This window comes from Lissotriton helveticus, chromosome 3_1, assembly GCF_964261635.1.
Source record: "Lissotriton helveticus chromosome 3_1, aLisHel1.1, whole genome shotgun sequence".
Classification (NCBI taxonomy): domain Eukaryota; kingdom Metazoa; phylum Chordata; class Amphibia; order Caudata; family Salamandridae; genus Lissotriton; species Lissotriton helveticus.
The window spans coordinates 1,401,361,573-1,401,387,793 of NC_136061.1; the positions used below are offsets into that span (position 1 = coordinate 1,401,361,573).

The window sequence follows — 26,221 nt, forward strand, 5'->3', positions numbered from 1 at the left end:
TTTTGTACAAATGTGAACCCTCTAACTGGGCTCTAATTGCCTTTTTCAAAGGTATAAAGTGTATCCTCTGTATTTTGGATCATGAAAACGTGCTCCATGCTAAGAAGCTTCCCTTTTCTTATCTTTATTTTGGGTTGTGTCTCGCAATTGCTCATGGGAAATTTTATATCTATACTTCTTTCAGGATTTGATGAAAACTTTGATGTCCAGGGAGAACTGATCCTTCAGGACTCCTTCCAGGTCTGGGACCCCAAGTCTTTGATTCGAAAAGGGCGGGACAGGCACCTCTTCCTGTTCGAGATCTCCTTGGTTTTTAGCAAAGAGATCAAGGATTCTTCAGGGCACACAAAATATGTTTACAAGAACAAGCTGCTGGTAAGTACATGAGAAGTAGTGACAGCCATGCTTGCGTCTGCTTGCGTCAATGACTGCATTCATGTTTGCCTTTAAAAGACCAGATATCAGATAACCAGTTTGAAGATCTCCAAGAATACATTTTATAGGCCTTACACAGCACTGAATGGTGGGAATTACCTCTTTTGAGTAGTGTTGCAATTCCGATCCTGGGGCCTGGGTCTCTGTGAATGTGTGCAGTTCATGACATTGTACCATAGACAAAGATAAGACCTTCTAGACTGTCTGCTCAAGATGGATAACCACCACTGTGGTGTTTTGAGAAAGGGATATTCCTGTGAGTTACTGTATGGAAATACGCAGTAGCATAACTGTCAGAATGGTCAACCAGCTGTGTAACCTGGTGGATTAGCGCCAAAAAGTAGCACTATCTCGCAAGCCACGGCTTTACAAAACAAATAAAAGTAAATACATTTGATGACATAAAAAAAAAAATTGAAAGTCATTATTTAAAAAAAAAAAATACAATGATCATCTCAGGGACCCGAGCAATATGCAAAATTTCTAATATTTGTTTATTTAAAAAATGAATAACTACCATTTCACACAGGCCTAGGACACTTCTTTCTTTGACTGGCATTGCGTAGGTAGAATGCCAATTGCAAGTATCTCTCTAATCCTAATGTGTGCATCTCAGTTTGCCTACTCCTGCATGTTTAAATTGTAGGTATGTTGTACATGATTAAGAATACCCTTCACCAAACTTGCCGCTATTGTGTCTTCTGTGTCTCTCCTTGCCTCATGTTTTCAATGATGGGGTCCTCATACTCTTAACAGCACAGAAACAGCAACCTTTGTCTCTTATTGCACTTTCTAACCTGGAGTCCAGAATCCCCCTTAGCAGAAAAAAAGCTATTTTTCATGTAGCACTTCATGCCATAACAATTGTTGTTTAGCACTGTAAATAAAAGGTGTTAGTCTCAATCTATTTATTGGCGCTCAACAAATTGACCTTAAACGTCAGATAGGCTGAGTTGGTTCCCAGTCATGACAAATGGTTGTAGTGTAGGTCCGATAGTACCCTTTCATGCAGGTCCTACGCTGTTTACGAATAACATATACTGTGGGCTTGGTGGCAAACTGACTCTGTACACCCCACCGAATATGTGAGCCTGTGTTTTCGCATTAGCTAGCTCGCAGTGCCACTAGAATCTCCTGTTATCAGAGAGATTTGTTTTTGGCAACCTCAGAACATAAGAACCTCAGACGCGTGGAAACAATATACTATTTTCACTCAGTCACTTGTGTTTGCTTGTTTTGCTCTAAGAGAGATAAACAGAAGAAACAGTTGAGCGTGTTTACAATAAGATTTTATTGTACCGTTGTTCTCATGTAAAATACGTGCGCTGCTACAACTGTAACACAGTAGGAGAGATATAGAACCAGCAGTACAGTGAATGAAAGGAAATCGTATTGCTCTACCATTTTGCAATAGTCATGAACACATACATGAATATGAAATGCATTTTAGTTTGTATTCCTAAGATGCCTGTCTAGATGTACCTAAGTGCACCTAGCATGTGAGGAGTTGCAAAAGAGCCTAAGCCTTAGAGCCTAAGTCTAAGAGCCAAGAATCCACTAGGATTTAGTCAAACCCCCATACCTGAATAGTGAGAGTGTGGGACTTCGTCCTGGACTTGAGCTGGACACCACGCAAGGGATTGTCAGACCACTGTCAGCTGGAGCGATGGCATGCTGGAGCCGCAGTATCTCTGGTCATTGTGTCGGCCTTGAAGTCTCGGTTCCCTCCTGCCTACTGATAGGTGCTGTTTTGATACAGTCTATGTGCGTATGTTCCCCATTCTTCAGTATGAGGATTACGTTGGGGATTAAACCTTGTGCGTCGATGGGAGAGGTGAAGTGTACCTCCTGGAGAGTGTACTCATAAATTATTCATATATTCTACGGATGACGTCATAGCAATATCGATTGGAAAAAACTCACCCTCTGCATGGAGCCCGGTGAAAGGTTTAGTCCGTAAAAGGCTACAGTCCTTATAAGAAGTTATGTCCATACAAGGCATTCTGTACTTATTTCGAGTTATGTCCTTATAAGGCTCGTTCATATGAAATGCCGAGGAGATGATGTAGGGAAAGTGTACGATGTTCCCTGGACCTATATCAGTGTACCGATATGAAATATAACAGGTGGCTGTGAGTACTTAACTCTTGAGTCATATTGCCAACTTACTCAAAATGTGCTCAATAGAAATCTCCCTGCACTACCACACCTGCTGTGCTACAACTACTAAAAAAAAAAAGAACATGTTTTTTCAATCTACCAAACACTTCTGGTTTTATGTAATCTGCCAGCCCTCTTCCCATAGCCCACCCCTTTCATACAGCACAAGTCTATGATGGCAGTGTTTTTTTATGGACCTCACACTGCATTACAACTTAACAACAAATTGTGCCCCGCTGAACTTGCATTTGTAACACTGGCAATTTCTGCAAATACACTTGGGTCTCACATAAGTCATTCGGTCTGGTGTCTCACGCAAATGCCTGCTCTGCAAAATAATCTCAGCATCCTAGCACAAATGTCTGAGGCCCACACATGGCTACTGAGCAAAGGTCTATGGCCCAAACAAAGACCATGTGGCCTCTGTTATTTGTCACCTTAGAGTCCACAGCAAAATGTGGCTTCATGTTCCCTTCTAAATGAAGCGTCCTATTCACATCCATGGCCATTGAATAGAAATGATCCCACTTCACCAAAGATTAAAAACATTAATAGACTTGTCCTAATCCCAGAACAATGAGAATCGACTGAAGATGAACTTCCTTGCTTTTTAACTTAGAGGAGAAAAAGAGGGTTCTAGGGGAATACCGTAGCCTTGAGACTCCCTGCCCGATAGGGTACCTGTGTACTTTTCCTTGGAGCAAAATGAACTATGGGCTCCACTTTTGGTGGTCGTGCTTGATGCCATAGCAAAGGTTGGTCCATTGGCATCTTGGTAGCAATTATGCCAATATATATCAAGCATTTGCAATGTAATAGGTCTCGCATTTACCAGAGTTTGAACTATTGGCTTTGTAAATGACAATAGTTTAAATTCTTGCAAATGCGAGACCTATTGCATTGTAAATATTTTTTGGATAAAAGTGCCCATTCCGCACTTTCACGTTAATAGGGACCACGCCTCTTTCTTTAGGTGAGCCGCATCTATAGAAAGGTCTGCGGCCGCCATTAAAGTAAAAGTGTGGTATGGGGCGCTTTTTCCCCCAAAAACTATTTGTTTGCCATGTTGGCAAACAAATGTTTTTTTTTTTGTAAAACTCCCCATCCCGCGGTTTCACTTTAACAGCTGCCGCTGACCTTTCTTAAGATGCGGCTCATCTAATGAAAGGGGGATGGCCTCTATTTACATGAAAGTGTGGCATGGGGTGCTTCTAAACAAAACAGAAGTGAAAAGAAGGGGGAAAAACCATGCGCCTGCGTTCGGCAGCCGCAAATAAAACAATGGCGCAGCCACCACTGTGGCATGCCGTGCTATTAAAAAAATAAAACTATAATAAAGCATTATGAGAAACCGCGTCTTGCCTGCAACAGCAGGCAAGTGAAAACCATTGAAAGAAATAGTGCTCGGAGGCTGAAATAAAAGCCTACCGAGGGCCAGTCCTTAGAGAAGCTTACAAGATGGGACAAGGCAGTACTAAGGAGGGACTACTAAGCCTACGGATCAATGAAAAGTCACAGTTTATAAAGGACAATGACACAAGCCAATGAAAATTATGGGTGCAGAGTAGGGGGAGCTTTGTCATATCTGAATACAGCATGCCTCGCAGAGCAGCGCATGCGCTTCCCAGACTTGACCTAAAAAGGGATAAAAGTCGAGTCCCAGAAATGATAGGCCTATCTCGTTGCTTGACTCCACGGCAAAATTAATGGGCCGCTTATTGTTACGTAAGTTGTAGGAGTGGGCAGAATCAAACAACATCCTGGCTGACACACAGTATGGTTTTAGGAAGGGTTAGGGCATGATAGACCAGTGCCTAAACTTGAGCATGTTGATAGGCAAGTAAGTGAAAGTGAAGAAAGTTATCATTTAAATAGCCTTTATGCATCTTCCAGCCATGTTCAACTGTGTTTCTCATTCTAAACTGTGGTCTATTATTGCTAAGATGGGCATTGGAGGCCCCATTATCACTTTTATAAGAGAGATGTACCCTGGTGCTTTTGCCTGTGTGCACTTTGGCTGAAAAGGTGTTTGCACTAAGCACTTTGAGATTGAGAGGGGTGTAAGGGTGGTATGTGTCTTAGCCCCTTTTCTGTTTTCCTTCTATACTAATAGATTAGAATCCGCTTTGGTGGAGAGGTCTAGGATGGGTCCTCATATTAGATAACACCCCCTCCATTTACTCTTCTATGCAGATGATGCTGTGCTCATAGCACGAACCAGTCAAGCACTGCAGGGTCTCATAGAGGACTATACAACCTTTATGAGGGAGTTTGCCCTCCAGGTAAATGGAAGTAAATCTCTTCTATGTGGGAAACGTCCCAAACAGCGACCTGCATTTCATATTGGAAATCGTAGGGTGGAAGAGGCTGAGACTTTTTCTTATCTGGGGATCTTATTCGATGCCAAGTATTTGTGGAAAAATATGGTTGCAAACACGGCATTGACTTTAGAAAAAAACTATACTAGCCTTGTTCAACCTTACAAAGAAACTTGGGTCGAAGCACATCTCTGGGAATCTGTGCATTTATGCAGTGAAATATGTTACCACAGCTACCAATGAGGCTACTGTCTGGGGCATGGCAGATGTAGGTGAGATTCGGCGAATTGAGAGTACATTTATTAGGAAGCTTTAAGCTGTACCCCGATCCTGTTCAAATATAATGACTCCTAGTGAGCTGCGTGTGCCTCATATTAGAGATATAATTAGGTTGGCACCAGTATTTCTCTGGCACTCGATGTGGGTGAGGGAAACGGTTGTATTAAATCAACAGATCCTGCATGATTGTATAAACTTACAGCATGCCCTAGCGAGTCCCTGGATATCATATGTAAAATGTTGTTTGGAGAAAATGGGGGTGTCCGATATTGTTTAATACTCCCACCACCTGTTTTGAGAGTAAGGTGTGATTGGAGGAGGTATTTGTAGCTAGGCTGCTCTCAAAAGAAGTAACGCTAATATACAGAAACATGCTGTTATTCACTTCACTGCTCTTCCCTCTTACCCTGACTTGCAGTCTTATTTCATATTAATTCAGTACTTGCAGCATTGTTTTATTCTCACTAGGCTTCGCTTGAATTACCTCCTGTTAATGGTCTTTTCTCCAGATTGTTACTCATCACAGGAGCTCGATCTTTGTTTATGCGACGGCGTGTCTATACAGACTAACCTGCATCTTATGTTTTTTTGTCAGTTTTATTATTCTCAGAGGCAGAACTGTATTGTCCCACTTAGGCGATGGTACAATTTTAGGCAGTGCAGACCAGACCCTTGCTTTATTCAAAAGCTGGGTGGGCCATTGGTGTCAGGCTGTCGCATCCTAACTCTGGAACTGTCTGAAACTCTGACGTCGGCTGTCACAACACAATGATGAATCGCGAGACGATTAAAGATGGTCCTAGTGTTTTTTATCAAACTTTTGTGCTTTTATGTTTTTATTGTTTTTATCTCATTTTTTAAAGTTGCAAAACCCATGAACTATTTAGTGATGCATTGATTGTTCTTGTCTTTTAATAATGTCTATCTATGACTGTTTTTAAATATATACTCTTATGCTCTGGAAACTAAGCACAATAAATATATTTGACTGACTGAGAACTGGCTGCAGTCAGCCAAAGATCAACAGCAGTCTGACAACAGTTTCCTTTGGGAGCCCGGTTTTCTGGAAAAATATCAGATTAACATTTTATGGAAATAGTTGCAAAGCCGTCCCCAAGATTAAACCGACGTCATCTTGCATGTGTGGTGCATTCTGACCACAACTCGCATACAAATGATTTTGAAGTTGGTAAAAACACACAACTGCATTTTACTTATTTTTCTGGTAGCTTTGTTTATCAGGCCACATGCTGGCCGCCCTCCATAGCTCATTGTAGACATGTATATTTTTTAACAGTAAATATAGTGACTGGAGTTACTTATGTTGTCAAAGTTAGAATCTCTGCTCCAGTTCAGTGCTGTCAGGCTAAAACTTGTGAAAAATAACAAATAAGTTTCTGTTCTATTTAAAGCGTTTATCGCCTTTTCTTAGACCTCAGAGCTGGGTGTGACGGAACACGTGGAAGGAGATCCCTGCAAATTTGCCCTGTGGTCTGGCCGTACGCCTTCTTCGGACAATAAAACTGTGTTAAAAGTGAGTGCTGTTTGCTGTGCTTGTTGCTTCTATGTGTGTTTTGCTGCATTGACAGAAAAGATTGTTGTTTAGCCTGGAGCTGTTGGCGTGTAATTCTGTGTGTTGTGGGCAGCAGGAGATTATTCATAATATTGGAGAAGGGAAAGAATCTTAGAAAAGAAGAAATAAAAAGCACAAGGAATGGTGAATTGAGTAAAAGTGTTAAGATTGTGAGCTCCTTCAGAGAATGTAAGATGAAGGCGAAAAGTAGTAAAAGTAGCGAGTACAGAAATAGAACGGGCGGAGGAAGAAGAGATTGGGAATTTATGATGAGTGGTAGATGGTATGAGGGATACTGTCAGTAGAACAGATAATTGGAACGAAAGTGGCAGAGCAAGAGGGGTGTTACCAATCGGGGTGGACAAGAAGAGTGAGGCGCAAAGAGGCAAGAATAGGAAGTCGAATAAGGCAAGAGTGAAGGTGGAGGAGTACGAAGAAGGATGTGCGGTGCAGTGAAGGAGGAAGCAAAGAGAAATTGTAAAGGAGAGTATGAAGAGTAAGTAGAGTTCAGTCAAGGAGAGCATTATGTAGTTAAAATTTGGGAAACGAAGGGCGCACGCTAGACTGGAGGTAAAGGAAAAAAGGTGGGCAGTGTGATAAAGAACATTTAGAGAGTGAGGTTCAGGAGAAGAGAAGGACAAAGTAAAGGGAAAGAAGAAAGGCTACTATTATAGTTCCAAAGCAAAACCAAAGGGGATGATGGATGGAGTGTTGAACATTGCAAGCACTCATCCCCCCCAGTCAACTGGATCTGGGTTTAATCCATCATCATTCTTTAGCTCACTCCGCCACCCCAGTTCAGACATGGCCATATGCAAATCAGTCTGACCCTGTGCCTCAGGGGAACAGTCCAGCCCGAACTGCTAAGCCATGTTTTCCCTGGACCGGAAACAAGTATCCTGGTGACCGGTTTCTGGTTAATCAGTCGTCATCAGCCAGGCTAACTTGAATCCAGTGGCAAAGTGAGCAAGGGACCCATGTCTGGGCATACCCTGCCAACTTAGGGTGAACAAAGCAAAACCAAAAGGGATGATGGACGGAGTGTTGAACATTGCAAGAACTCACCCCCAGTCAACTGATCTGGGTTTAATCCATCATCATTCTTTAGCTCAATCCGCCAAACCAGTTCAGACATGGCCATATGCAAATCAGTCTGACCCTATGCCTCATGGAAACAGTCGAGCCTGAACTGCCAAGCCATGTCTTCCCTGGACGGAAACAAGCATCCTGGGACCGGTTTCTGGCTAATCAGCCATCATCAGCCAGGCTAGCTTGAATCCAGTGGCAAAGTGAGCAAGGGACCCACGTCTGGACATACCTTGCCAACTTAGGGCGAACAAAGCAAAACCAGAGGGGAGAACATGGTAAGCACTCACCCCAGTCAAATGATCTGGGTTTAATCCATCATCATTCTTTAGCTCACTCCACTACCCCAGTTCAGACATGGCCATATGCAAATCAATCTGAACCTGTGCCTCATGGGAACAGTCCAGCTCGAACTGCCAAGCCACGTCTTCCCTGGACCGGAAACAAGCATCCTGGGACCGGTTTCTGGCTAATCAGCCGTCATCAGTCAGGCTAGCTTGAATCCAGTGGCAAAGTGAGCAAGGGACCCACGTCTGGGCATACCCTGCCAACTTAGGGCGAACAACTGGGGTGAAGGTATGACATTGTTCTGCATTCTGTCCATCAACTGTTGTTTTTGCATTTGTCACCCCGAGTGGGACGGGTATGCCCAGACGTGGGTCCCGTGCTCTCCATCCCACTGGAATCAAGCTATTCTGGCTGAAGAGGGGTGAAACCTCGAAACCGGTCATAGGATGCTTGTTTCCAGTCCAGGGGGAACCTGGCTTGGCAGTTCGTGCTGGACTGTTCCCATGAGGCACAGGGTCAAGACTGATTTGCATATGGCTGGGTTCAAACTGGAATGGCATGGTGAGCAAAAAAGGTGGATTTAGGCCCAGATCTCTGTACTGGGGTGAATGTATGTCATTGTTTTGCATTCTGTCTATCAACTGTTGTTTTTGCATTACTATTATAGTTCCAGCAGTCCTTCATAGTGGCTTCAGCTACTACCAAGATGTAAGGCTTCAGCTGAAGTTCTGTTTTGTGTTTTTTTAAGAACCCCTTACAGTAGCCGTTCTGGCACTGATGCAGAGTGCTAGAGCAGTGCTCATAGGGACAGACAAAGAGATGTAAGGAGTTCCTGCACTTCAAACCAAATGACACCAGTCATGCATCACTCTAGGAAAATTATGTAGCAAGCACTGTGCTAAATAAGTGTGTTACACGTGTATTCTAAGTAAGGCTCTCTGTTTTCCGTTTTTACTGATTTTTACAGATAAATGCAGACAGAAAAACATCTATTTTCCTGTCTGTATTTAATTCTAAATTAGGATAAATATGGAAATTAGTTTTTTTCTTAGACAATTTGCATTACTCTCAATCATGAGAGTTAAGTCATTAGCTGTGTAGTTGACAGTTAAGGGAGTTCACATTTTTAAAAGACTTCCTAATGAAGCTTAAATTCCTTTAGCAGTACATCTGTTCAAGCTGATCTATAATGCAAATGGTTTCAAATAACTGTATTGTAATGTAAATAGGTAAAGCCATTGGCCACTCAAACATGAGTAAACATTTGTTGGTTATATAAATGTGGAAATATACCCATTGCAGCTTCATTTTTTTTAACGCTAAGCACAACATAAATATGGATAAATACAGATCAAATAAAAAAAGAAATATGGATAAATAGAATAAGTGTAAAACAAATATATATCATAAAACCGGGAGCCTAAATTATAAGGTGTAGTAGTATTAGGAATATGGTAAACTACCGGTTAAATGAGTATTGCTGAAAAATGGGCAGATTCCATGCAGCAGGTATTGTTTAAATACTTTCTACAAATTAGTCATTATTTTATCCAAAAAAACTCTACTGTAAGACTCTACTGGAGCTAGTAGCCAACGCCTATAAAACAAGTATCTGAAAAACAGGACTAAGGCACCCTTCCAACCGTACATTCCTAAAGGGTGTGTGGAGTCCAATTACAATCCTATAATTACTCCATTACAAAAACAATACAGAATACAAGAACAGAAAAGCAAAGACAGGAATAGATATTGCTAGCAGCTACATAGTGTGTTGACAGAAAGTGCATCAGTTATAATGTCACTGAATACTTGCCTGAAATATCAAGCTAGTGATGAAATAGCAAATTATGGATTAACCCTCATGAGACTGAGATGACATGTTAGACACAGGGACTGACGGGCAAAATTCAAGCAAGCAACTCAGTGAAGCCCAAATCTACAGTGTCACATGTTGTGGACAGGCACTGAGCATAGCTTTGCCATATATTGTCCAGCATTCATGATCGTTTATGAAACTTCCCACCTTGAGTAAAGAAAACAAACCCATTCAGAGCAAAATGGGAGATGGAACATTCACTCATGAATGGTATTCTCTGGAATTCCACAAACAGACAGGCGCACACAGGGATGCTTAAAACTCTTGTTTCTATCCTGTAACGTATGCAATTGCAAAGGTTACTAGATGTATGGAGACCATTATTACCTCTGATACCTGGGTATGCTGACTATTCTTCTTCTTCCCATAAGCATTATTCACACATTGAAATGATGATTTTTAACAAAGGGAATTGTATTGAAGGGTTCATGCATTGAGGTATGTCCCAAAATTACATCATATTATAACCCTATTATGCTGACTGTACAGATCACTAATTGAGAAGAGGCAACAGGTTTATATGGGGTCGGGGATTAAAGGAGATAAGCTGAGATGATAATTAGAGGTATACGAATTGATGCGGGGGTGGCATAAGCATAGCGATGGAGACATTGGAATAGGTAAGAGACCGAATTAGGTATGTGGAGACCAGCAAATGTCAACAGGGAATCTAGGAACATGGAATATAGATGCGGGTCTGTAAGGAATGTCTGTGTAGATGGAGGGAGGTGATCGAGGTAAATGAACTTTGAGTGCCTAAATTAGGGTGAGGAGAGAAAAGTTACGGTCGGTGCCTGAGCTGAGAGACTGAAGAGGAGAAGAATTAGACATTTGGGGCCTGCAAGTGGTAATATCTGAGTCAGAACTGGAAGGATAGTGGTGCATTAATGGAGTAAGTGAGAAATGGGTTGGGAAAATAACGGGAAATAATTATGACATTTAAGGGCCATTAAGCAAAGTGGGTGGCTGCTGAGTCTGGAAAGTCTGAAATGAGAGTAGGGGAGGCCGAGCTAGATTTGAATTCAGAGTCAGGTGAGGAAGATCTATTTAGGGAAAGTTGAGATTAAATGTCTGTTTTGGACGAGAATAGAGTGGAGCATGGCAGAAAGAGGTAAAGAGTGAGAACTGAGATTCTGGAATGAATAGGATGGAGTCACTTATTTAATAGAGGTGACATTAAAGGTGAGAGAGACAAGCTAATCTGTACAGCAGGGGTGATGGGCGAGTAGGGAGATGGTCTACAAGAGACGAGTGGGAAGAGGCAGAGACCAGAAGCAGATTCCACAGAGTCACAACAGTGAATGCCAACCATGCCTGATAAATAGGCCCTAACTCTTGGCTCTGGCAGGCATATGAGTTTTGGGTGCTACTCGGGTATTTTCATGACTGCATCAAATTTGACTCCTTTAGGTAATCGCAGCGCAAGTGCATGCCTCTAAGATTTGGGTACCTTTTTGTGGGCAGGAGGTCTCTGTTCAGAATGTGCACTCAACAAGCAAATGAAATAGGGAGAAAGGGGAGAGGGAAAGATTTCAAAATACACCATGAAGGAGTATTAAATAATGATAATAGAAATGTAGAGGTAAAAATATGAATAGAAACTGCAGAACAATGAGCAATTTATAAAAAGAAGAAGGGACGGGCAAGTCAAAACATGGAAACAAAAGAAACTAACCGAGAGATAGGTTAAAATGAGATAATAGTAAATAAAGCAAAAATGTAAAATAATGAGAAAATAAATTAGCTGGACATAAAAGGACATTCGAAAGAAGGAAATGCAGAAAAAAATAATTGAGCTTGTCAGTGGGTCAGGCAAGATGTTTACTTACAAAAATAGAAAAAAAGTAAAAGAGATGGAGAAGAAAGTTATGAAAATGCTTTCTTATTTGGCCAGTGCATCTTGCAGGATAAAATAAGAGTGAAGTATTTAAGCAGGTATGCACTGCAGAGAGCTGTAGTATGTGTAAACTGTAACAGAGTGTCAGTACGAGTGCGATCGATCAGCTGAGTAATATACTTATTGCAGACCTCTGTGTTTAATCAACAGGCCACAAGTTTTAATCTCATTGAGGAATCAAGAAGGTAGAGTCAATTCTACTTGTAATTTGTACTTCACATATTCTATTCCTAGTGGGGAGTGCTACCTTATGGCATTGAAATAAGTGTTAGTTCTCTGTCATACACTGAAAATTATGTTTAATAAATAAATAAATTTAACCTAGTAGCCTAAAATGTACCACGGTTGTAGCAACAACCACCCCTTAATCCAGCCGTTACGAGAACTGCTACTGTCTTCCTCTCTCTGCTTCACACCAGATGCCCATGTTGATCTTGCCAACTGGGCCTTTCCTTGTGATAAAAGACAGGAGAGGAGATTGAGGCCGGGTTGCATATACTGGTCTGTGAGGAGCAGAAAGCAGAATAGAAAGAGGTACATAATTTTGGGGTGACAGGAGAACATAGAGATAGACTAATTGGTGAAAGAGTATGAGGATGATAAAACTGTAAATGGTTTGGCAGGGTTAAAGGACCTAAGGAATGGCAAAGAACATCAGTGTTGGTCTGGAGGTTATGAGAGTAATGGGTAAGTGCAGAGTTGGGTACACAAAGTATTCATCTGGAGAGCAGAGTGAGGTAGGGCAAGTGATGGGATATTCTGTCTATTGTCGCCCTAGAAAATTTAATTGTGAAATTCTTGAAGTCTCTGGCTGTAAAAGGAGACTTGAGAGAAGCAGGTTTCCAAGTCAGGGGGAGAGGAATCCGTCTGTACAATGTGTGTAGGTTGTACAGTCTCAGGTGAGGAATACCATGTTTCTGGGGTTAAAGGAATGTGAATAGAAGACATGAATATTAAGAGGAGGTGCCCTTGACATTGCACTGTTCACTGAGCAGTGGTGCAGCTAGGTGTGGTATTTGATTATTCATTTATTTAAAGCTCTGACGTTTATCTTTTCTTCTTCAGGCATCCAGTATTGAAGCCAAGCAGGAGTGGATTAAAAACATCAGGGAGGTTATTCAGGAGCGGATAATACATCTCAAAGGAGCTTTAAAGGAACCAATACATGCTCCCAAAACACCATCCAAGCAGAGGAATAACAGCAAAAGGTATTAGTCTCTCTTATAAAAGGCGATTACCAATTTGACACCTCGTGAGGGATGTTTTCCTTCAAGCTGGCCAGTGTTGCCTGATCATTGCCCATATATAGCAGTCGGTGCTGCCTCTTCATCGCCTTTTTGATTGCCATGTTGTCTCTTTGTGACGAACATCTGACATATTCCTGCTCAAATTTCCTTCGCTCCATCTCCAGGGCCCTTCTATGATTGAGCAATTCTGAAATGCTAGCAGCTCGGGGACACCATATTGCATTTATAAGCAAAATATAAGGCACCCACTGCCAAGGAAGAGGACAGTAGAGTGGTACTTGAATTATCAGATTAAAAATCCCTTGCACCCCCTGAGCTTTCCAAGTCCACTTCAAAGGTTGTCGGTCATTTTCTTCTCTCTGATTTCTATTGCAAAATTCAACTGATATGTTATTCTTCAGCCTTGATCTTGTTTTAAAAAGTATTGGAGACACTTTTCTTCTCCCAGGGTGACCATCTGACATGTTTTCCTACTGCCCCCATTTGACAGATAGCCTCAAACATTTCTTTTTTTCTGTTTTAATTACCATCTTGTGCATCCTAGTTTAAACTACTGCAGTTTAAAGGGCATTCACCTCTTATTGCAGAAAGAGTCAGTTATGGTACCATTTAAAACTCCTGTAGTTCCCTTTCCTTGGTCTCGTTTATGAATCTTCCACCTTAATGTCACTGCTAATGTCTTGTACTCTTTCTGACACATTTGCTTATTCCTTCTGATTTGAACCTTTTACATGTTTACTTATTTCCTTACACTATGTTTGGCCCGTCTGACAAGCTTCTAAGAACTTGGCAGAGGCTGCAAAAGAGCATTGTTTTAATCCTTGCAAGCCCTAAGCTCAAGTAGTTGGTCTTTACCAAGGTTATGATTAACAGTTCCAGGCACCATGCATGGCAATGTATTGTAGCATTTACTGTTTTGATAGTTTGCAGGGTTTCACTAATATCTAACACAGATTTGTCTGCTCTTGAACAATTACATCTTATATTAGCTTTGAAATACTTTTCTTTTCCGGCCTTTAAATATGTGTATAGTGTTCTCTTGTCCCCTTCTAACCTACCTTTCAAACTTTAAATGTATTAAGTTTGTACACTCTAATTTGGTATGTAAATCCCTCTGAGTCTTCAGGTGGTTATGTTTCAATTCTTCATATTTTTTTAGTTTGCGAGTGTCTTTTTATATCATGATGACCTAAAGTAAACTGTGTATTCCAGCAATGGTGTTCTCAAAGCATTCTACTGTGGAAATTACAATTTTACTTCAGGTTGTAGTATTTTTCTTTTAATACAACCAGATACAAGATTTACTTTTTTACTTTATCCTATTTTTTTTAATATAATTTGATAATTTAAAATGTGTTGTCCATAACAATATCCAAATTTATCTTGAGAATTAATGCAATCCAGCCATGTACCTATTATTTTTAATTTCTTATATGGAGTGTGCTGGAATTTATATTTATCTAACTTACCTTATACTCTTTTCATCCACCCAGCACTCAAGCTTCTCTTGAATAGTTTGAAGATATGCGCTGTCTTCTACAGTATTTACTCTTTCACATTTTTCAGCCCTTTTTTGGGAAGTTACACAACAGTTCTATTGATTTCTTCCTATACATCCAGGAAATTGGTGTAAGATGATGACATGAGTTGACAGAACAGATCAATTAGTTATAAATCACATTGTATAAATCAAAAAAGGGGGAGGGAAATAGAAGCAGCTCAAAAGGTTCACTTGGCTTCCCATCATAAATAACAATAATCAAAGAAAGTGAACTACAATCTCTACATACCAATGGGCCGAATGGCTTGAAGACCCTTATCCACGTATTCACCATCAACAGTGTGTATTATCTCTGTTGGGTTGATGTTGTGTGCACTATAATCATATGGCCTTTTTTGCTTGAGTGTCCTATTCTCCAAGTGAACTCATCCTCCTACCAGGAGGAAAACTGTCTAAGTGAAGACATTAGTAACGTGCTCTAAAATTATCTCCTATCCTGACAAAAGTGTTTATTAAAAAGCAGATAAATAGGATAGGGATAAGGTTAAAAGCAAAGCGATGTTGTGAGGTCGGATTATTGATCCTACACTTCTGGTTATTTGGTCAACACGTTTCAGTCGTGTGTGGCCCCTGCAGATCCGGGTCTTTTTCAGGATTTCAAGGTGATCCCTGTGAGTGTATTACCTTACAAATCTTGTGTCTAAGCTGCAATGGCTCTATGGACGCATCAGTGTTAAAGGGTTAGGTAATGCCTCATGGTGTTCGGGTAGACCTGGGACGGTCCGCCTCCATTTTTTAAATGAGCCATCTGTTGTAGTTCTCCATATCTCTCCCGTCCAAAAAAGCCCCAGACATGCAAGGGCTGCACAGAGCTGAAACATGTTGACCAAATCACCAGATGTGTAGGATCTATCATTGTTTGTTTAATCGTCGTTTGTATTCGGTTGTAATGCGATTTTTGAAAGAGCTACAAAACATGTTTGCCCCTTCTCCTATTGTTATTCTCCAATGAGACTTTACTCTGGATCTGACTTATCTGATCACTCAGTTTAAGCAGCTTCACAGCTGTTTCTTACTTATTGCAATCACCTCGTCACAGCATATGACTGAGCTTCAGGCTGTTAAAGTCCATCGCCATTCACTTCCTCCTTCTCAGAAAAACTTGTTCTGCGGACATGGGCATTCTTCCTGCCAAAAGTTGTGACGCTGTTCCACATTGGTCAAACAGTCATCCTGCTAGCATTATATGATCTGCCTCGCCCCTCTGTGGACAACAGGCTTGTACCAAAGTACAGTGGGTGGACAATCAGCTCTTTGTGGGGTTTGCTGAAGCGAAATAGGCAAGGCAGTGAAGAAGGGAACCATCTCTAGCTGGATCATGCTCTGCATTAACATCTGCTATGCATTGGCAAAGATACAGCATCCAGAAGGACTGCCTGCTCATCATACCAGGGCCAAACCTGCTCCAATGCATTGGAATGTAGCATAACCGTCCTAGGCATTTATCTGATAGAGACTACTAGCCGCAGATTCCTTAATGTAGAATTATCCCCAGGCTTGAGACTGGATCCGGAAAAAATGTCTTTTCCCCAGCATCTCTGCGTGCCGAGGGGCAGTACCGCGTGACTCCGCCCTGATGTCATCCCCAGGTGTGACGTCAGCGAGGTCGCATAAGCCCCACCCTGGCGCGCCAACATCATTTTTTTCCTATTCCGCGTGCAACACGGATCCGGTTCGTGCTCTGGGCCTGTTTAGGCCTTTCCCTTCGCTATTGCGTGTGATTTGTGGGAACAGTGTGCGGATGCCTTCGGGCTTTAAAACGTGTTCGTCTTGTGGACGCCTGATATCGGCGACGGACCCTCACCTCATTTGCATCTGGTGTTTGGGGGAAGATCACGGCTCCACTGATTGCGATGCTTGCCAGCGGTTGAAGCCGAAGTCGCGGCGGGAACGCCGGATGAAACTTCTCTTGGCTCGCATGTCCAGGTCAGCTTCGTCACCTCGATCAGCTTCTGCAGAAGGTTTTCGAAGCACCCATCATCGTTGTCGTCCTTATCCCTCCCCTGTGCCGCAAGAGCGTCGCTCCCCTGTCGGTAAGTGTCGCAGTTTGTCCCCGAGGGCGGGTTTCTGGCCTGTTGGGGGCGTGGGCTCTCCGCGTGTGATGCGGCCTCGCGTATTGTCCCCCTATCCACCGTTTCCCGGTGAGGGGGCGTCGAGAGCCCAGATGGAGACCTATGCGGCGGCTTTGCAGGCCTCGCTGGCTTCTTCTCCTCCTCCTTCCCCTCCAGGGACGTCAGAGGATCCCTTGCGATGTGCGGGGCCTTCCGCGGCATCGCTGGCGGATCCGGCACAGACTGGTTCGGATCCAGGCTTGGAGGATGTGGTGCTGTTGGGGTGCGGCTCTTCTGGGGTCCCTCCTTCCGACCACGGTGCCCCGGCTTTGCCGCAAACTCCTGCGGGAATCCCTGTGGTGTCGCCGGGGCTCGGGTCACATCCCTGAGCCCCTCTCAGCCCTTTGACAAGGTGATCCTGTCTAAGGCTGTGGTCACGCCGCTACGGCGCTGACAGCTGCTGGCCCTGGCGCCGCCACAACTGTTGGCGGACCCCCCTCGTCCCATCATGGGTCGAGCCTGGCGGGGGACCCCGGGTCCCTCGTCCCTCCACACAGGCAGCTGCCTCGTCTGAGGTCGAGTCGGCCTTGGCAGCACCACAGGGGTCGTCGGCCCCTCTCGTACCCTCGTGGGTCAAGGCTGGGGGGTCTCCTTGTCGCTCCCCCGTTCCCTCTCGTCGCTCCGCGCAGGCGGCTGCCTCGCCGGAGGTTGAGTCGGCCTTGGCTCCGCCATGGGGGTCGGCTGGCCCCTCTCGTCCACTCATGGGTCGAGGCTGGCGGGGGGCTCCTTGCCACTCCCTGGGTGTCTCCCGTCCCTCCACGCACGCGGCTGCCTCGTCGGAGGTCGAGCCGGTGCCAGAACTAGTGTGATGTGGCTGAGGCCTGTCCGGCGTCTCCGGTGACTCCGGATGATGACGACGCCCTGCTCCAGGTTGCGTATTCTACGGCACTGGACAGGCGTCAGGTCGTGGCCTCGTCTTCGGACATCCCCTCTTCCCCGGAGGGTGGGCGCCTGCTGGTGTCGTCCTCGCCGGAGACGGGCCGCCACATCATGGCTTTTTCCCCATCGTCATCAAAGGCTGTCTCCTCACCGTCACCGCGGCAACGGTTTTCGCCAGAGGAACCACAGGTCCCCCACTCCTCAGCGTCTCTTTCTCCTTTCCGGACCTGGCCCTTCCCCACTACGATTGGCTTAGGGAATGGCTGACTTAGCTTGCAGCCGTCGCCAACAGAGGAGCTGCTTTCCCCACCGCGGGGCTTTAAGGAGGCGGGTGCAGGCCTTCGCTCGCGCTGTTTCCACAGCTGTGGGAATTTTGCGCATGGGTGAGCCGGCAGCTCATTTTCCTGCGGGTCATCTTTTGGAGGTCCTTCCCCAGGGCTCTGGTGGGGGTGGGGAGGGGGCTGCTGCTTCCTTTTTAGGGTTTGCTCTGTTCTTCTCTGATGGGGGCTTGGGGACGCCCCGCCACAGGGGATCCGGTGCCCCAACACCTTCTGCAACGGCACCTTCCAGGACCGTGTGACCCGTTCTGTCTTTCCCTCCACCCCTCTGCCAGTGGGCCCCTTTTGCGGACTGCATTTCCCTCCCTGCCGTCACTGTTGTGTCCACCATCACGGGAGGCCCGCTGGCTGTACTCTTGGGGGCGCAATATGTTCGCTTCAACCAGTGCGGCTCTGCGCAGCCCTTAACACTTCATTTTTGGCTAGGGCCACCTCTTGCTTGTGGGTCTTGGTGGAGTCCCTTGGATCTGCAGCTTCTCGGGAGGGCGCTGGTGTTGATTTGTGGCACCATGAGTTAGATGGGCGGGAGCTGGCGGCGTTTATTCTTCGCTCCGCTCTAGACATCTCGGAGGTGCTTGGTTGTGCCATGAATTCTTCGATTGCCCTTCGCCGCCATGCTTGGCTTCGGGATAGTGTGTTCCCGGAAAATGTTCAGGAGCGGCTGGTGGATCGTCCCTTCGATTGCACTTTTTTGTTCCACACCCCGGCAGACTCGGCCATCCGGAGGTTCTTGGTGCGGCTTAGGCCTCCTCCTCCTCCTCCTTTCCTCCTCCTCCTTCTCCTACCCCTCAGTGACCTGTGAGTTGATCTGGTTCTTGGGAGCTGTTCTTTTGTTTGGGCGGGTCGTCCCAGTTGTGTGATCTGTGTGATTCATGTGCCTGCGAGTCTTCTCTTGTTTGGACTGTGGCTCTGTTGGCCGGCCCTTTTTGACTGTGTGTTTTTTTTTTTTTTTTTTTTTTAAATTTTTCCAAAACCTTTATTGCACATTGCATATTACACAGCGGAATGCCTACAACCCTGCGGGCCGGCCGCCATCGTATAATCGTCACTCACAGCAAAGAGAAGCAGAAGGAGCGTGTAAACAAAAATCAGAATAGTGTTCCCCGAAATCTGCTGTGCAAAGAAAACAAAATGTGCAGTACTAGCAAATAAAACATTCGGAAAATGCGGTTTTGATGTCCATTTTCACGTTTCCTTTTGTAAAACAACAAACTAGGAACATTAACCCGTTAGGAACGACCGTACGGTCTGCTATAGCACAGTACAGATCAAGCTATAAGTGTCGTATTGGAGGACAAGAAGTCGAACCACAATTCTTAGTGCCCAAAGTTGTTCAGCATTCAATACATTCTCCCTCAATGCCCGGCCCACCATGTCACCCCCCGCCGGAAACCCTCACGTGCCCCAAGCCCACCACCCTTCCCATGTTCAACCCCCTTCACTTTCGTCATCGGAATCTACCTGGTCATCCTCGAGCAAGGGCTCACAAATATCCCCCCTGAATACATTCCATTTCAACCAGATCTTGTTCCATTTCCCCGGGCAGGCACGGCTGGAATATATTGCTCTCTCGGTCAACATTACTCTGTCCATGGTCTGGCACCACTGGGACCTAGTCGGCAGGTCTGCCGCCCCCCATCGTTGTGCTATATCGCGTTTCGCCACCATGACCCCCGCTGTGATCCAGAGTTGTTCATACCTGGACAGGTCAGTAGGTTCCCATATATTCAGTAAGCACCTCCTCGGGTCAGGCAGTAGGGAGTGGTCTAGTGTTTGTGAGAGAGTGCGGTGTATTTGTTTCCAGTACTCCTGGATTTTGGGACAGTCCCATATGGTGTGGAAGAAAGTGCCTTCCTCTCCGCAGCCGCGCAAGCAGTAAGGATGGGGCGCGCGCTGTATGCGGTGCAGTACTGTCCTCGTGTAGTAAACCCTGTGGAGGATCTTAAATTGTACTAGTCTCATGCGTGCCGAGATGCCCACCTCCCTAGGTGAACCCAGCGCCGCATTCCAATCATGTTCATCCATATCCTGAACGTCTCCCTCCCATTTCTCCTTCAGGAGGAGCGTCGGATCAGGGGTATTATTAAGCAGTTTACGATATGTGAGGGACGTCGCTTTCTCCAACATGTAATCAGTGAGGAGGCGGTCTTCCAGGGGAGAAGACTCCGGCAGTGGTGTGCCGGGTGGCAGGACTGCGAGCAGTGCATGGCGAATTTGAATGTACCTGTAAAGTTCCCTGTCACCAAAATCGTATAGCTCTTTCAGCCGGGCAAAGGGAATTACCTCCTCCCTCTCCCACAAGTCCCCTACTGTGGAGATGCCAATCGTGTCCCATTGTGCGAACCCCTTGGTGTTTCTGAGATTGCCCAACGCTCGGGAGTCCCACAGTGGAGTCATCTCGGTTATCCTCCCCTTCCAACCCAGGGCCTCCGTCGCTGCGTGCCATATTTGAACTGTAAGTTTCGTGGGGCCCAGTAGTGCCCGCACCTTGCGGCGATCGTATAATGGCCCTAACAAGCTATTGACGCCCAGTTGCGTCCTGTCCGAATGAAATGCCGGGTCAGTATGTGGCGCGTGAATCCACTGATTAATCGGCTTGAGGTGTGCAGCCCAGTAGTACAATTTTAGATTCGGTAACGCGAGACCTCCGCTGTACCAGTCTCTGTGTAATTTGGACTGCGCCACTCATGCCGGGAGGTTACCCCACAGAAGGTTGGAGACCAGAGCCGCCGCTTTCTGGAAAAACTTAGGTGGCACAGGATATGGTGAGTTTTCAAGGACATACAAAAACCGCGGGAATGCCATCATCTTGTAAAGTGCCGCCCTGCCCAAGAGTGTTAACGGCAGGCCCGACCAAAATTCTACATCTCGTTTAAGCCGGACCAGGTGCGGAGTCAGATTCTTATCCATGAATTCTGCTGGTTCCCTAGTGACATGTATTCCTAGGTATTTAAAGGACGACCCTGCCAGCTTCAGCGGGCACGCACTGTCGAGAGTCAGGGCTGGACCTTGCAGAATGTAAACTTCAGACTTGGCCCAGTTTAGCGTATAGCCTGAGACACTGCCGTGGGTGTCGCAGATGCGCAGTAACGCTGGTATGCCTTCATCGGGGTCGGTTAGATACACTAACATATCATCGGCGTATAAGGACAGCCGGTCTTCCCAACCCCCAGGCCACGTTATGCCTTTAATGAGGGGCGAAGCTCGTATGAGGGTTGCGAGGGGTTCCAGCGAGATAGCAAACAGCAAGGGCGACAGAGGGCACCCCTGCCGCGTGCCTCTTCCCAAGGGGAATGCATGCGAAATATGGCCATTAGCTACCACGTGTGCCAGTGGGTCTGTGTAGAGCAGCTTGACCCATGCAAGAAAGCGAGGGCCAAAGCCCATATGCGTCAGTGTCTCGAACAAGTATTCCCACTCCACCAGATCAAATGCCATCTTGGCGTCAAGCGCTAGAATCACTGCTGGTGATTTAATGGCGTCAGTTCTAGCCAGCACCCCGTGCAGTCGCCGCAGGTTCAACGCCGTGTTCCTGTGCGGCATAAATCCGGACTGATCCGGATGTATGATCGAAGGCAAATGTGGCAGAATCCTTAGTGCCAGGAGTTTAGCCAGGATTTTCACTTCCGCGTTCAATAGGGAAATGGGCCGATAGGAGGAACAGTCCTCCGGCGGCTTACCCGGCTTGGGGATTGTTACGATAGTCGCCACTCGTTGGTCAAGCGGAAGTGAGCCCTTCTCGAGACTGTCTCTGAACATCCCCAACAAATGTACACTGAGGGTCTCCGGCATCGCCTGGTACCATTCTATGGGTATACCATTCGGTCCCATCGCCTTGCCTGGGTTCAGTGCCCGAATGGCCAGTTGGATTTCCTCCACAGTAATATCTGCCTCTAAGTCGCTTGACGCCTCTGGTGACAGTGATTGGACCTCAATCGGAGCCAAGAGAGCTCTCGCGGTTTCGGATGTGACTGTCCGTTCTGGGGTGTATACTTGTTGGAAATAGGCCGCCAGTATCTCCGTGATGCGCCTAGGGTCTGAATGTGGCACTCCATGCATGTCCTTGAGCCGCTGTATCCCCCTGGAATTGGTCTCACGCTTATCCAGCCACGCCAGCATTTTCCCTGCTTTGTCCCCCACCTCATAAATTCTATTCTGAGTATCTGTTATGTAGCCTTTAACAACCACGCGGAGGTGATCGTTATACAACTGCTGTTGGAGAGTGAGTGCGTGTAGGGTGGAGGGAGAGGGGTGTAGCTCATGGGCCGTGGTCCGATCCCTCAGTGCCACCTCTAAAGCGGCCAGTGCCTGGGATTGCTGCCTCCTATACCCGGTTATAGTGTTAATTGCCTGCCCTCTCAGGACCGCCTTATAGGCTTCCCAGAGTGTCGCTGAGGAGCGTACTGAGTGTACATTTTCCAGAAAGTATTGTTTCGTGGCACGTGTAAGGGCCTTACGGACCTGTGGAATTTTAAAGTAGGATGCATGAATGGGGTAGATGCGCTTACGTGTTCTCGTTCGCATGGTGAGAGTCAGTGTGAGGGGTGAATGGTCTGAAACCCCCCGAGGGTGTATCACTAGGTTGTCAACGTGACGAAGGCCATCGCCCATTGACAAAAAGTAGTCGATGCGGGATAGGCTACCGTGCACTGCGGAGAGAAAGGTGTATTGTTGTGCGCCCGGGTGCAAGTGTCTCCAGATGTCAGTCATTCCCATGGCCATTGCAAACCGCCGCAGGTACGTATCCCCCCCCGCCAGGGCCGGTGTGGGGTGTCTATCTAGCTGTGTGTCCATGACTGCGTTGAAGTCTCCCCCTAGGATATTCTCCCCCTCCGGTAGAGTCAGCAGGAAGTCTCCTAATCTAGGGAGGTGTACTGAATGCAGTGCCGGCGGAATGTATACTGATACAAGGTTGAAAAGTGACCCCTCCCATTGCCCATGCACAGCCGCGAAGCAGCCTTGATCATCCGTGTGAGACGATAGAGGCAGGAATCGTGAATTCTTTTTTATTAAAATACCGGACCCTCTAGAACCAGACGTGAAGTCTGAATGAGCCCACATTTTGTAACCCCGTCTATCCAGAGCTTTTCTAGCCCCCCCTATTAGGTGAGTCTCCTGCAGCAAGGCCACGGTAGGTCGTAGTCGCTTAATAGCAGTCAATACCAACCCCCGTTTAACCTTGTCTCCCAAACCTCGAACATTCCAGGACAGTAAGGACAGAGTTGGGCATTGTGTATCGGTGGATTCCAGTCCCTCTAATGGTGTTATGTCGTTAGCCATTGGGAATTAAGGGGTATGAAATGGAGCACTCAGGAGGAACCAGTGGTCCAGACACTGCGCCACCGCACAATGAAGAGCCCAAAGGTGTCACGGGGGCCCCTGTCCGCGTGCATTGAGTCCCGTAACAGTGGGAACAACGTTCATGCCTGTATGGGTACAGTCTTAGCATAAATATTACAAAGCAATTCCTCTTCTCTGTTCCCGTGCCTAACTGGGTCAGGTGGTCCGATACCTCCCCCGAGTGGTATGGTGTACTACTTGGCCGTACATATGTGTTCCTAACAAACAAATTCGTAACTGTAAAAAAACAACCCGTCCCCCTTTCCCCCCTCCCTGCTTCCCTGCCTAACGGACTTTCAACTGCCCGCCTCCCCAACTGAGCAGAGTGCTTAACCCAACCCACAACCAGAGTACTTGCGTGTAAGGGGGAGAGTGTCTCCCCGAGCAGGCGGCATCCCTGCGTGCCTCAGGTGAGGTCATGCCAGTGTCTTCGTGCAGCAACTGAAACATGAAGGTGATGGTCAGCAGTTGTGGTCAGCGTAGATCCTGGGGGGGGAGGGTCACCCCTCTCCATCCGCCCCTCCTGTTCCGCGGGAGGGAGAGTCCTCTGCCCCCCCACCTCGACCAGATGCTTGCGAACCATGTCTGCTGTCGTCTCTGCTGTCGTGATCTGGTCCGCGGTTCCTGCGATGCCGGCCCACCGTGTGCCAACCTTCCAGCCAATCCCGGGCAGCCTCGGGGGAGTCAAAAAACCACACCTTTTTGTCCGCAACAACTCTCAATCGTGCTGGGAAGATCATCGAGTACGGTAAGTCTTTCTCCCTCAACGTTCTTTTAACTTCCAGGAACGTTTTCCTTTTCCTAGCCACCTCAGCCGTGTAGTCAGGGAAAAACGCAAGTCTCGAGTTTTGAATCTGAATGGCGGGCGCCACCCTGGCGGCCTGCAGAATGGCATCACGGTCTCTGAAGTTAAATAGTCGTGCTAGTATTGGCCGTGGAGGGCCCCCTGTCTTCGGTTTTCCCCCCGGAACGCGGTGGGCCCTTTCTACTGAAAAGAAGTTTGAGAGTCCCTTTGGCTGAAGTCGGGTTTTTATCAAGTCCTCCACATAGAGGTCCATCGCCCCTGTATCTTCGGATTCCGGCACGCCTAGGATTCGGACGTTGTTGCGTCTGGAGCGACCTTCCTGGTCATCCAGTTTGTCCCTCAGTATTTTGTTGTCAGCTTGAAGTCGCTCCATTGCTGTTTGCAGTTCAGACACGTCCTCCACCAACGATTTGGTGACGACCTCTACTTGCTTGACCCTCTCGTTCATTTTTTGGAGGTCCGCCCGGATCAGGGTGACTTCAGTGGCGGTCGCCCCGACTGTCGCCTGCACCTGGGCCAACGCCGCCAGGACATCCTCAAGCGTGGCCTTCTTAGCCCCATCCGTGTCCGCCGCTTTCCCGGTGTTTTTGCGTTGTTCCTGGGGCGGCGTCTGCTTCTCATACGCGAATTTATCCAGTTTTGCTTGGGTGGAGGTGTTTTTGGGGCCCCTGTTTGACATGGTAATGCACGATGTCGGCAGCGCCCAGACTCACAGCTCATCGGCGTTCGCGCCGACCGCGGCCGCACCAGCAAAACACTCCCGCCGCAGGCGCAGCCCGCAGTCCACAGCGAGGGGGCGAAGAGTCCCCCCCTCAGACTTACAGCCGTTAGGGGGCACCTCGGGTATGTATCGCTGAGTGCCGGCAAGGGTTATGCCAATCTGCGCAGGGGCACCGTTTATGGTCCTAGGAGCAAGGTGGTCGCTTGATCCCCAAATCCTTATGAAGACTGTGTGGTGGTGTGCCCCCCACTCTAGGCGGCAGCCGCCGGGGGTTCCTCCACTCCCTCCGGTGTTACTCCCGCGGATTGCGTGCGGGGGGTCGAACAAAGTAATGAAGGGGCCCCGCAGGGACCCGCCGCCCCCCACTTGGTATTCCTGGGAACTGGAGCCAGTATAGTCCCGATAGGGGAGTCTCTGTCCGGTGCCTGGGCGCCGCTTGCACAAGGCGCGGAGGAATGGCGGCTACACCGCCGCTGCCAAAGGTCCAGAATGCGCCCACGACCAGAGCAACTGGCGGTGTATGGCTGTTCCAGGCGTCGCGGGGGTCAGCACTCACCTCGGGGCCCCTGGAGGCACGATTGCGGGCTCTCCGGACCGCGCGTCCGGTGACCGACACTTCCTGCCGCACCCCCGCCGCTCCAGGGCAATTTCCGGCCGGTCACTCTCTCTCCGCGACCCCGCTGCTTCCAGGCTGGCAGTAGGCCCTCCGCACCTCCGGTGTCCGCTCCGCTTACCGAAGCTCGTCTGTGCTGCCACCGATGTCAATTCTTCAGCGTTGGGTGTCGCACGGACTCCGGGTCCGATCCCCTCCCTCCAGCACTGAAAAATCCAGGATTGATGTGACGGATTGTCGTGGGAAGCCGCCGTTACTCGGGAGCCTCTCTACGCTGCGGCCGCCATCGTCGGCTGCTAGCCACGCCCCCTTGACTGTGTGTTTTTGCTTGGGTTATCTGCACTAGGTTGGCCCCGAGATTAGGCCTTCTGTCTTTTTCTCTTTGACTGCTTAACAAGTCTTCTGTGGGGCTTTTTTCCTGCGGTTCTTTCTGTTGTCCTCTGCTGCGGAAGTGTCTTCCTAAGACGGTTCCCATGTCTTGGGACTAAACATACCCTAGGTGGGGTAGTGATAGCTGTTATATAGCTTGTTCTGTGCTTGGAAGTTGTCGTCGACTTCGGGCCTCTGCTCGTTCTGGTGTTTAAGTACGTTGCAGGTGCAATTCCCTTCTAGGTGGTTGGAATGCCTTTGGCGGTGGCCCGGGGTATCCTTCTCTGGTGTCGCTGCGCTGTTAGCCTGGTCTGCCCTGCCGTCT

General features: G+C 47.1%; 1 protein-coding gene across 7 annotated transcripts in view; it reads left to right on the plus strand.

Moving 5' to 3' along the window:
- Positions 1-26,221, plus strand: part of KALRN (kalirin RhoGEF kinase) — a 1,598,314-nt gene that overhangs the window by 1,142,887 nt on the left and 429,206 nt on the right. For all 7 annotated transcript variants that reach the window (XM_078682047.1, XM_078682045.1, XM_078682043.1 and 4 more), the window contains 3 exons: positions 185-375; positions 6,625-6,726; positions 12,978-13,120. In XM_078682047.1, the coding sequence (XP_078538173.1) occupies positions 185-375; positions 6,625-6,726; positions 12,978-13,120 (436 nt within the window). The remainder of the gene's footprint in view (positions 1-184; positions 376-6,624; positions 6,727-12,977; positions 13,121-26,221) is intronic.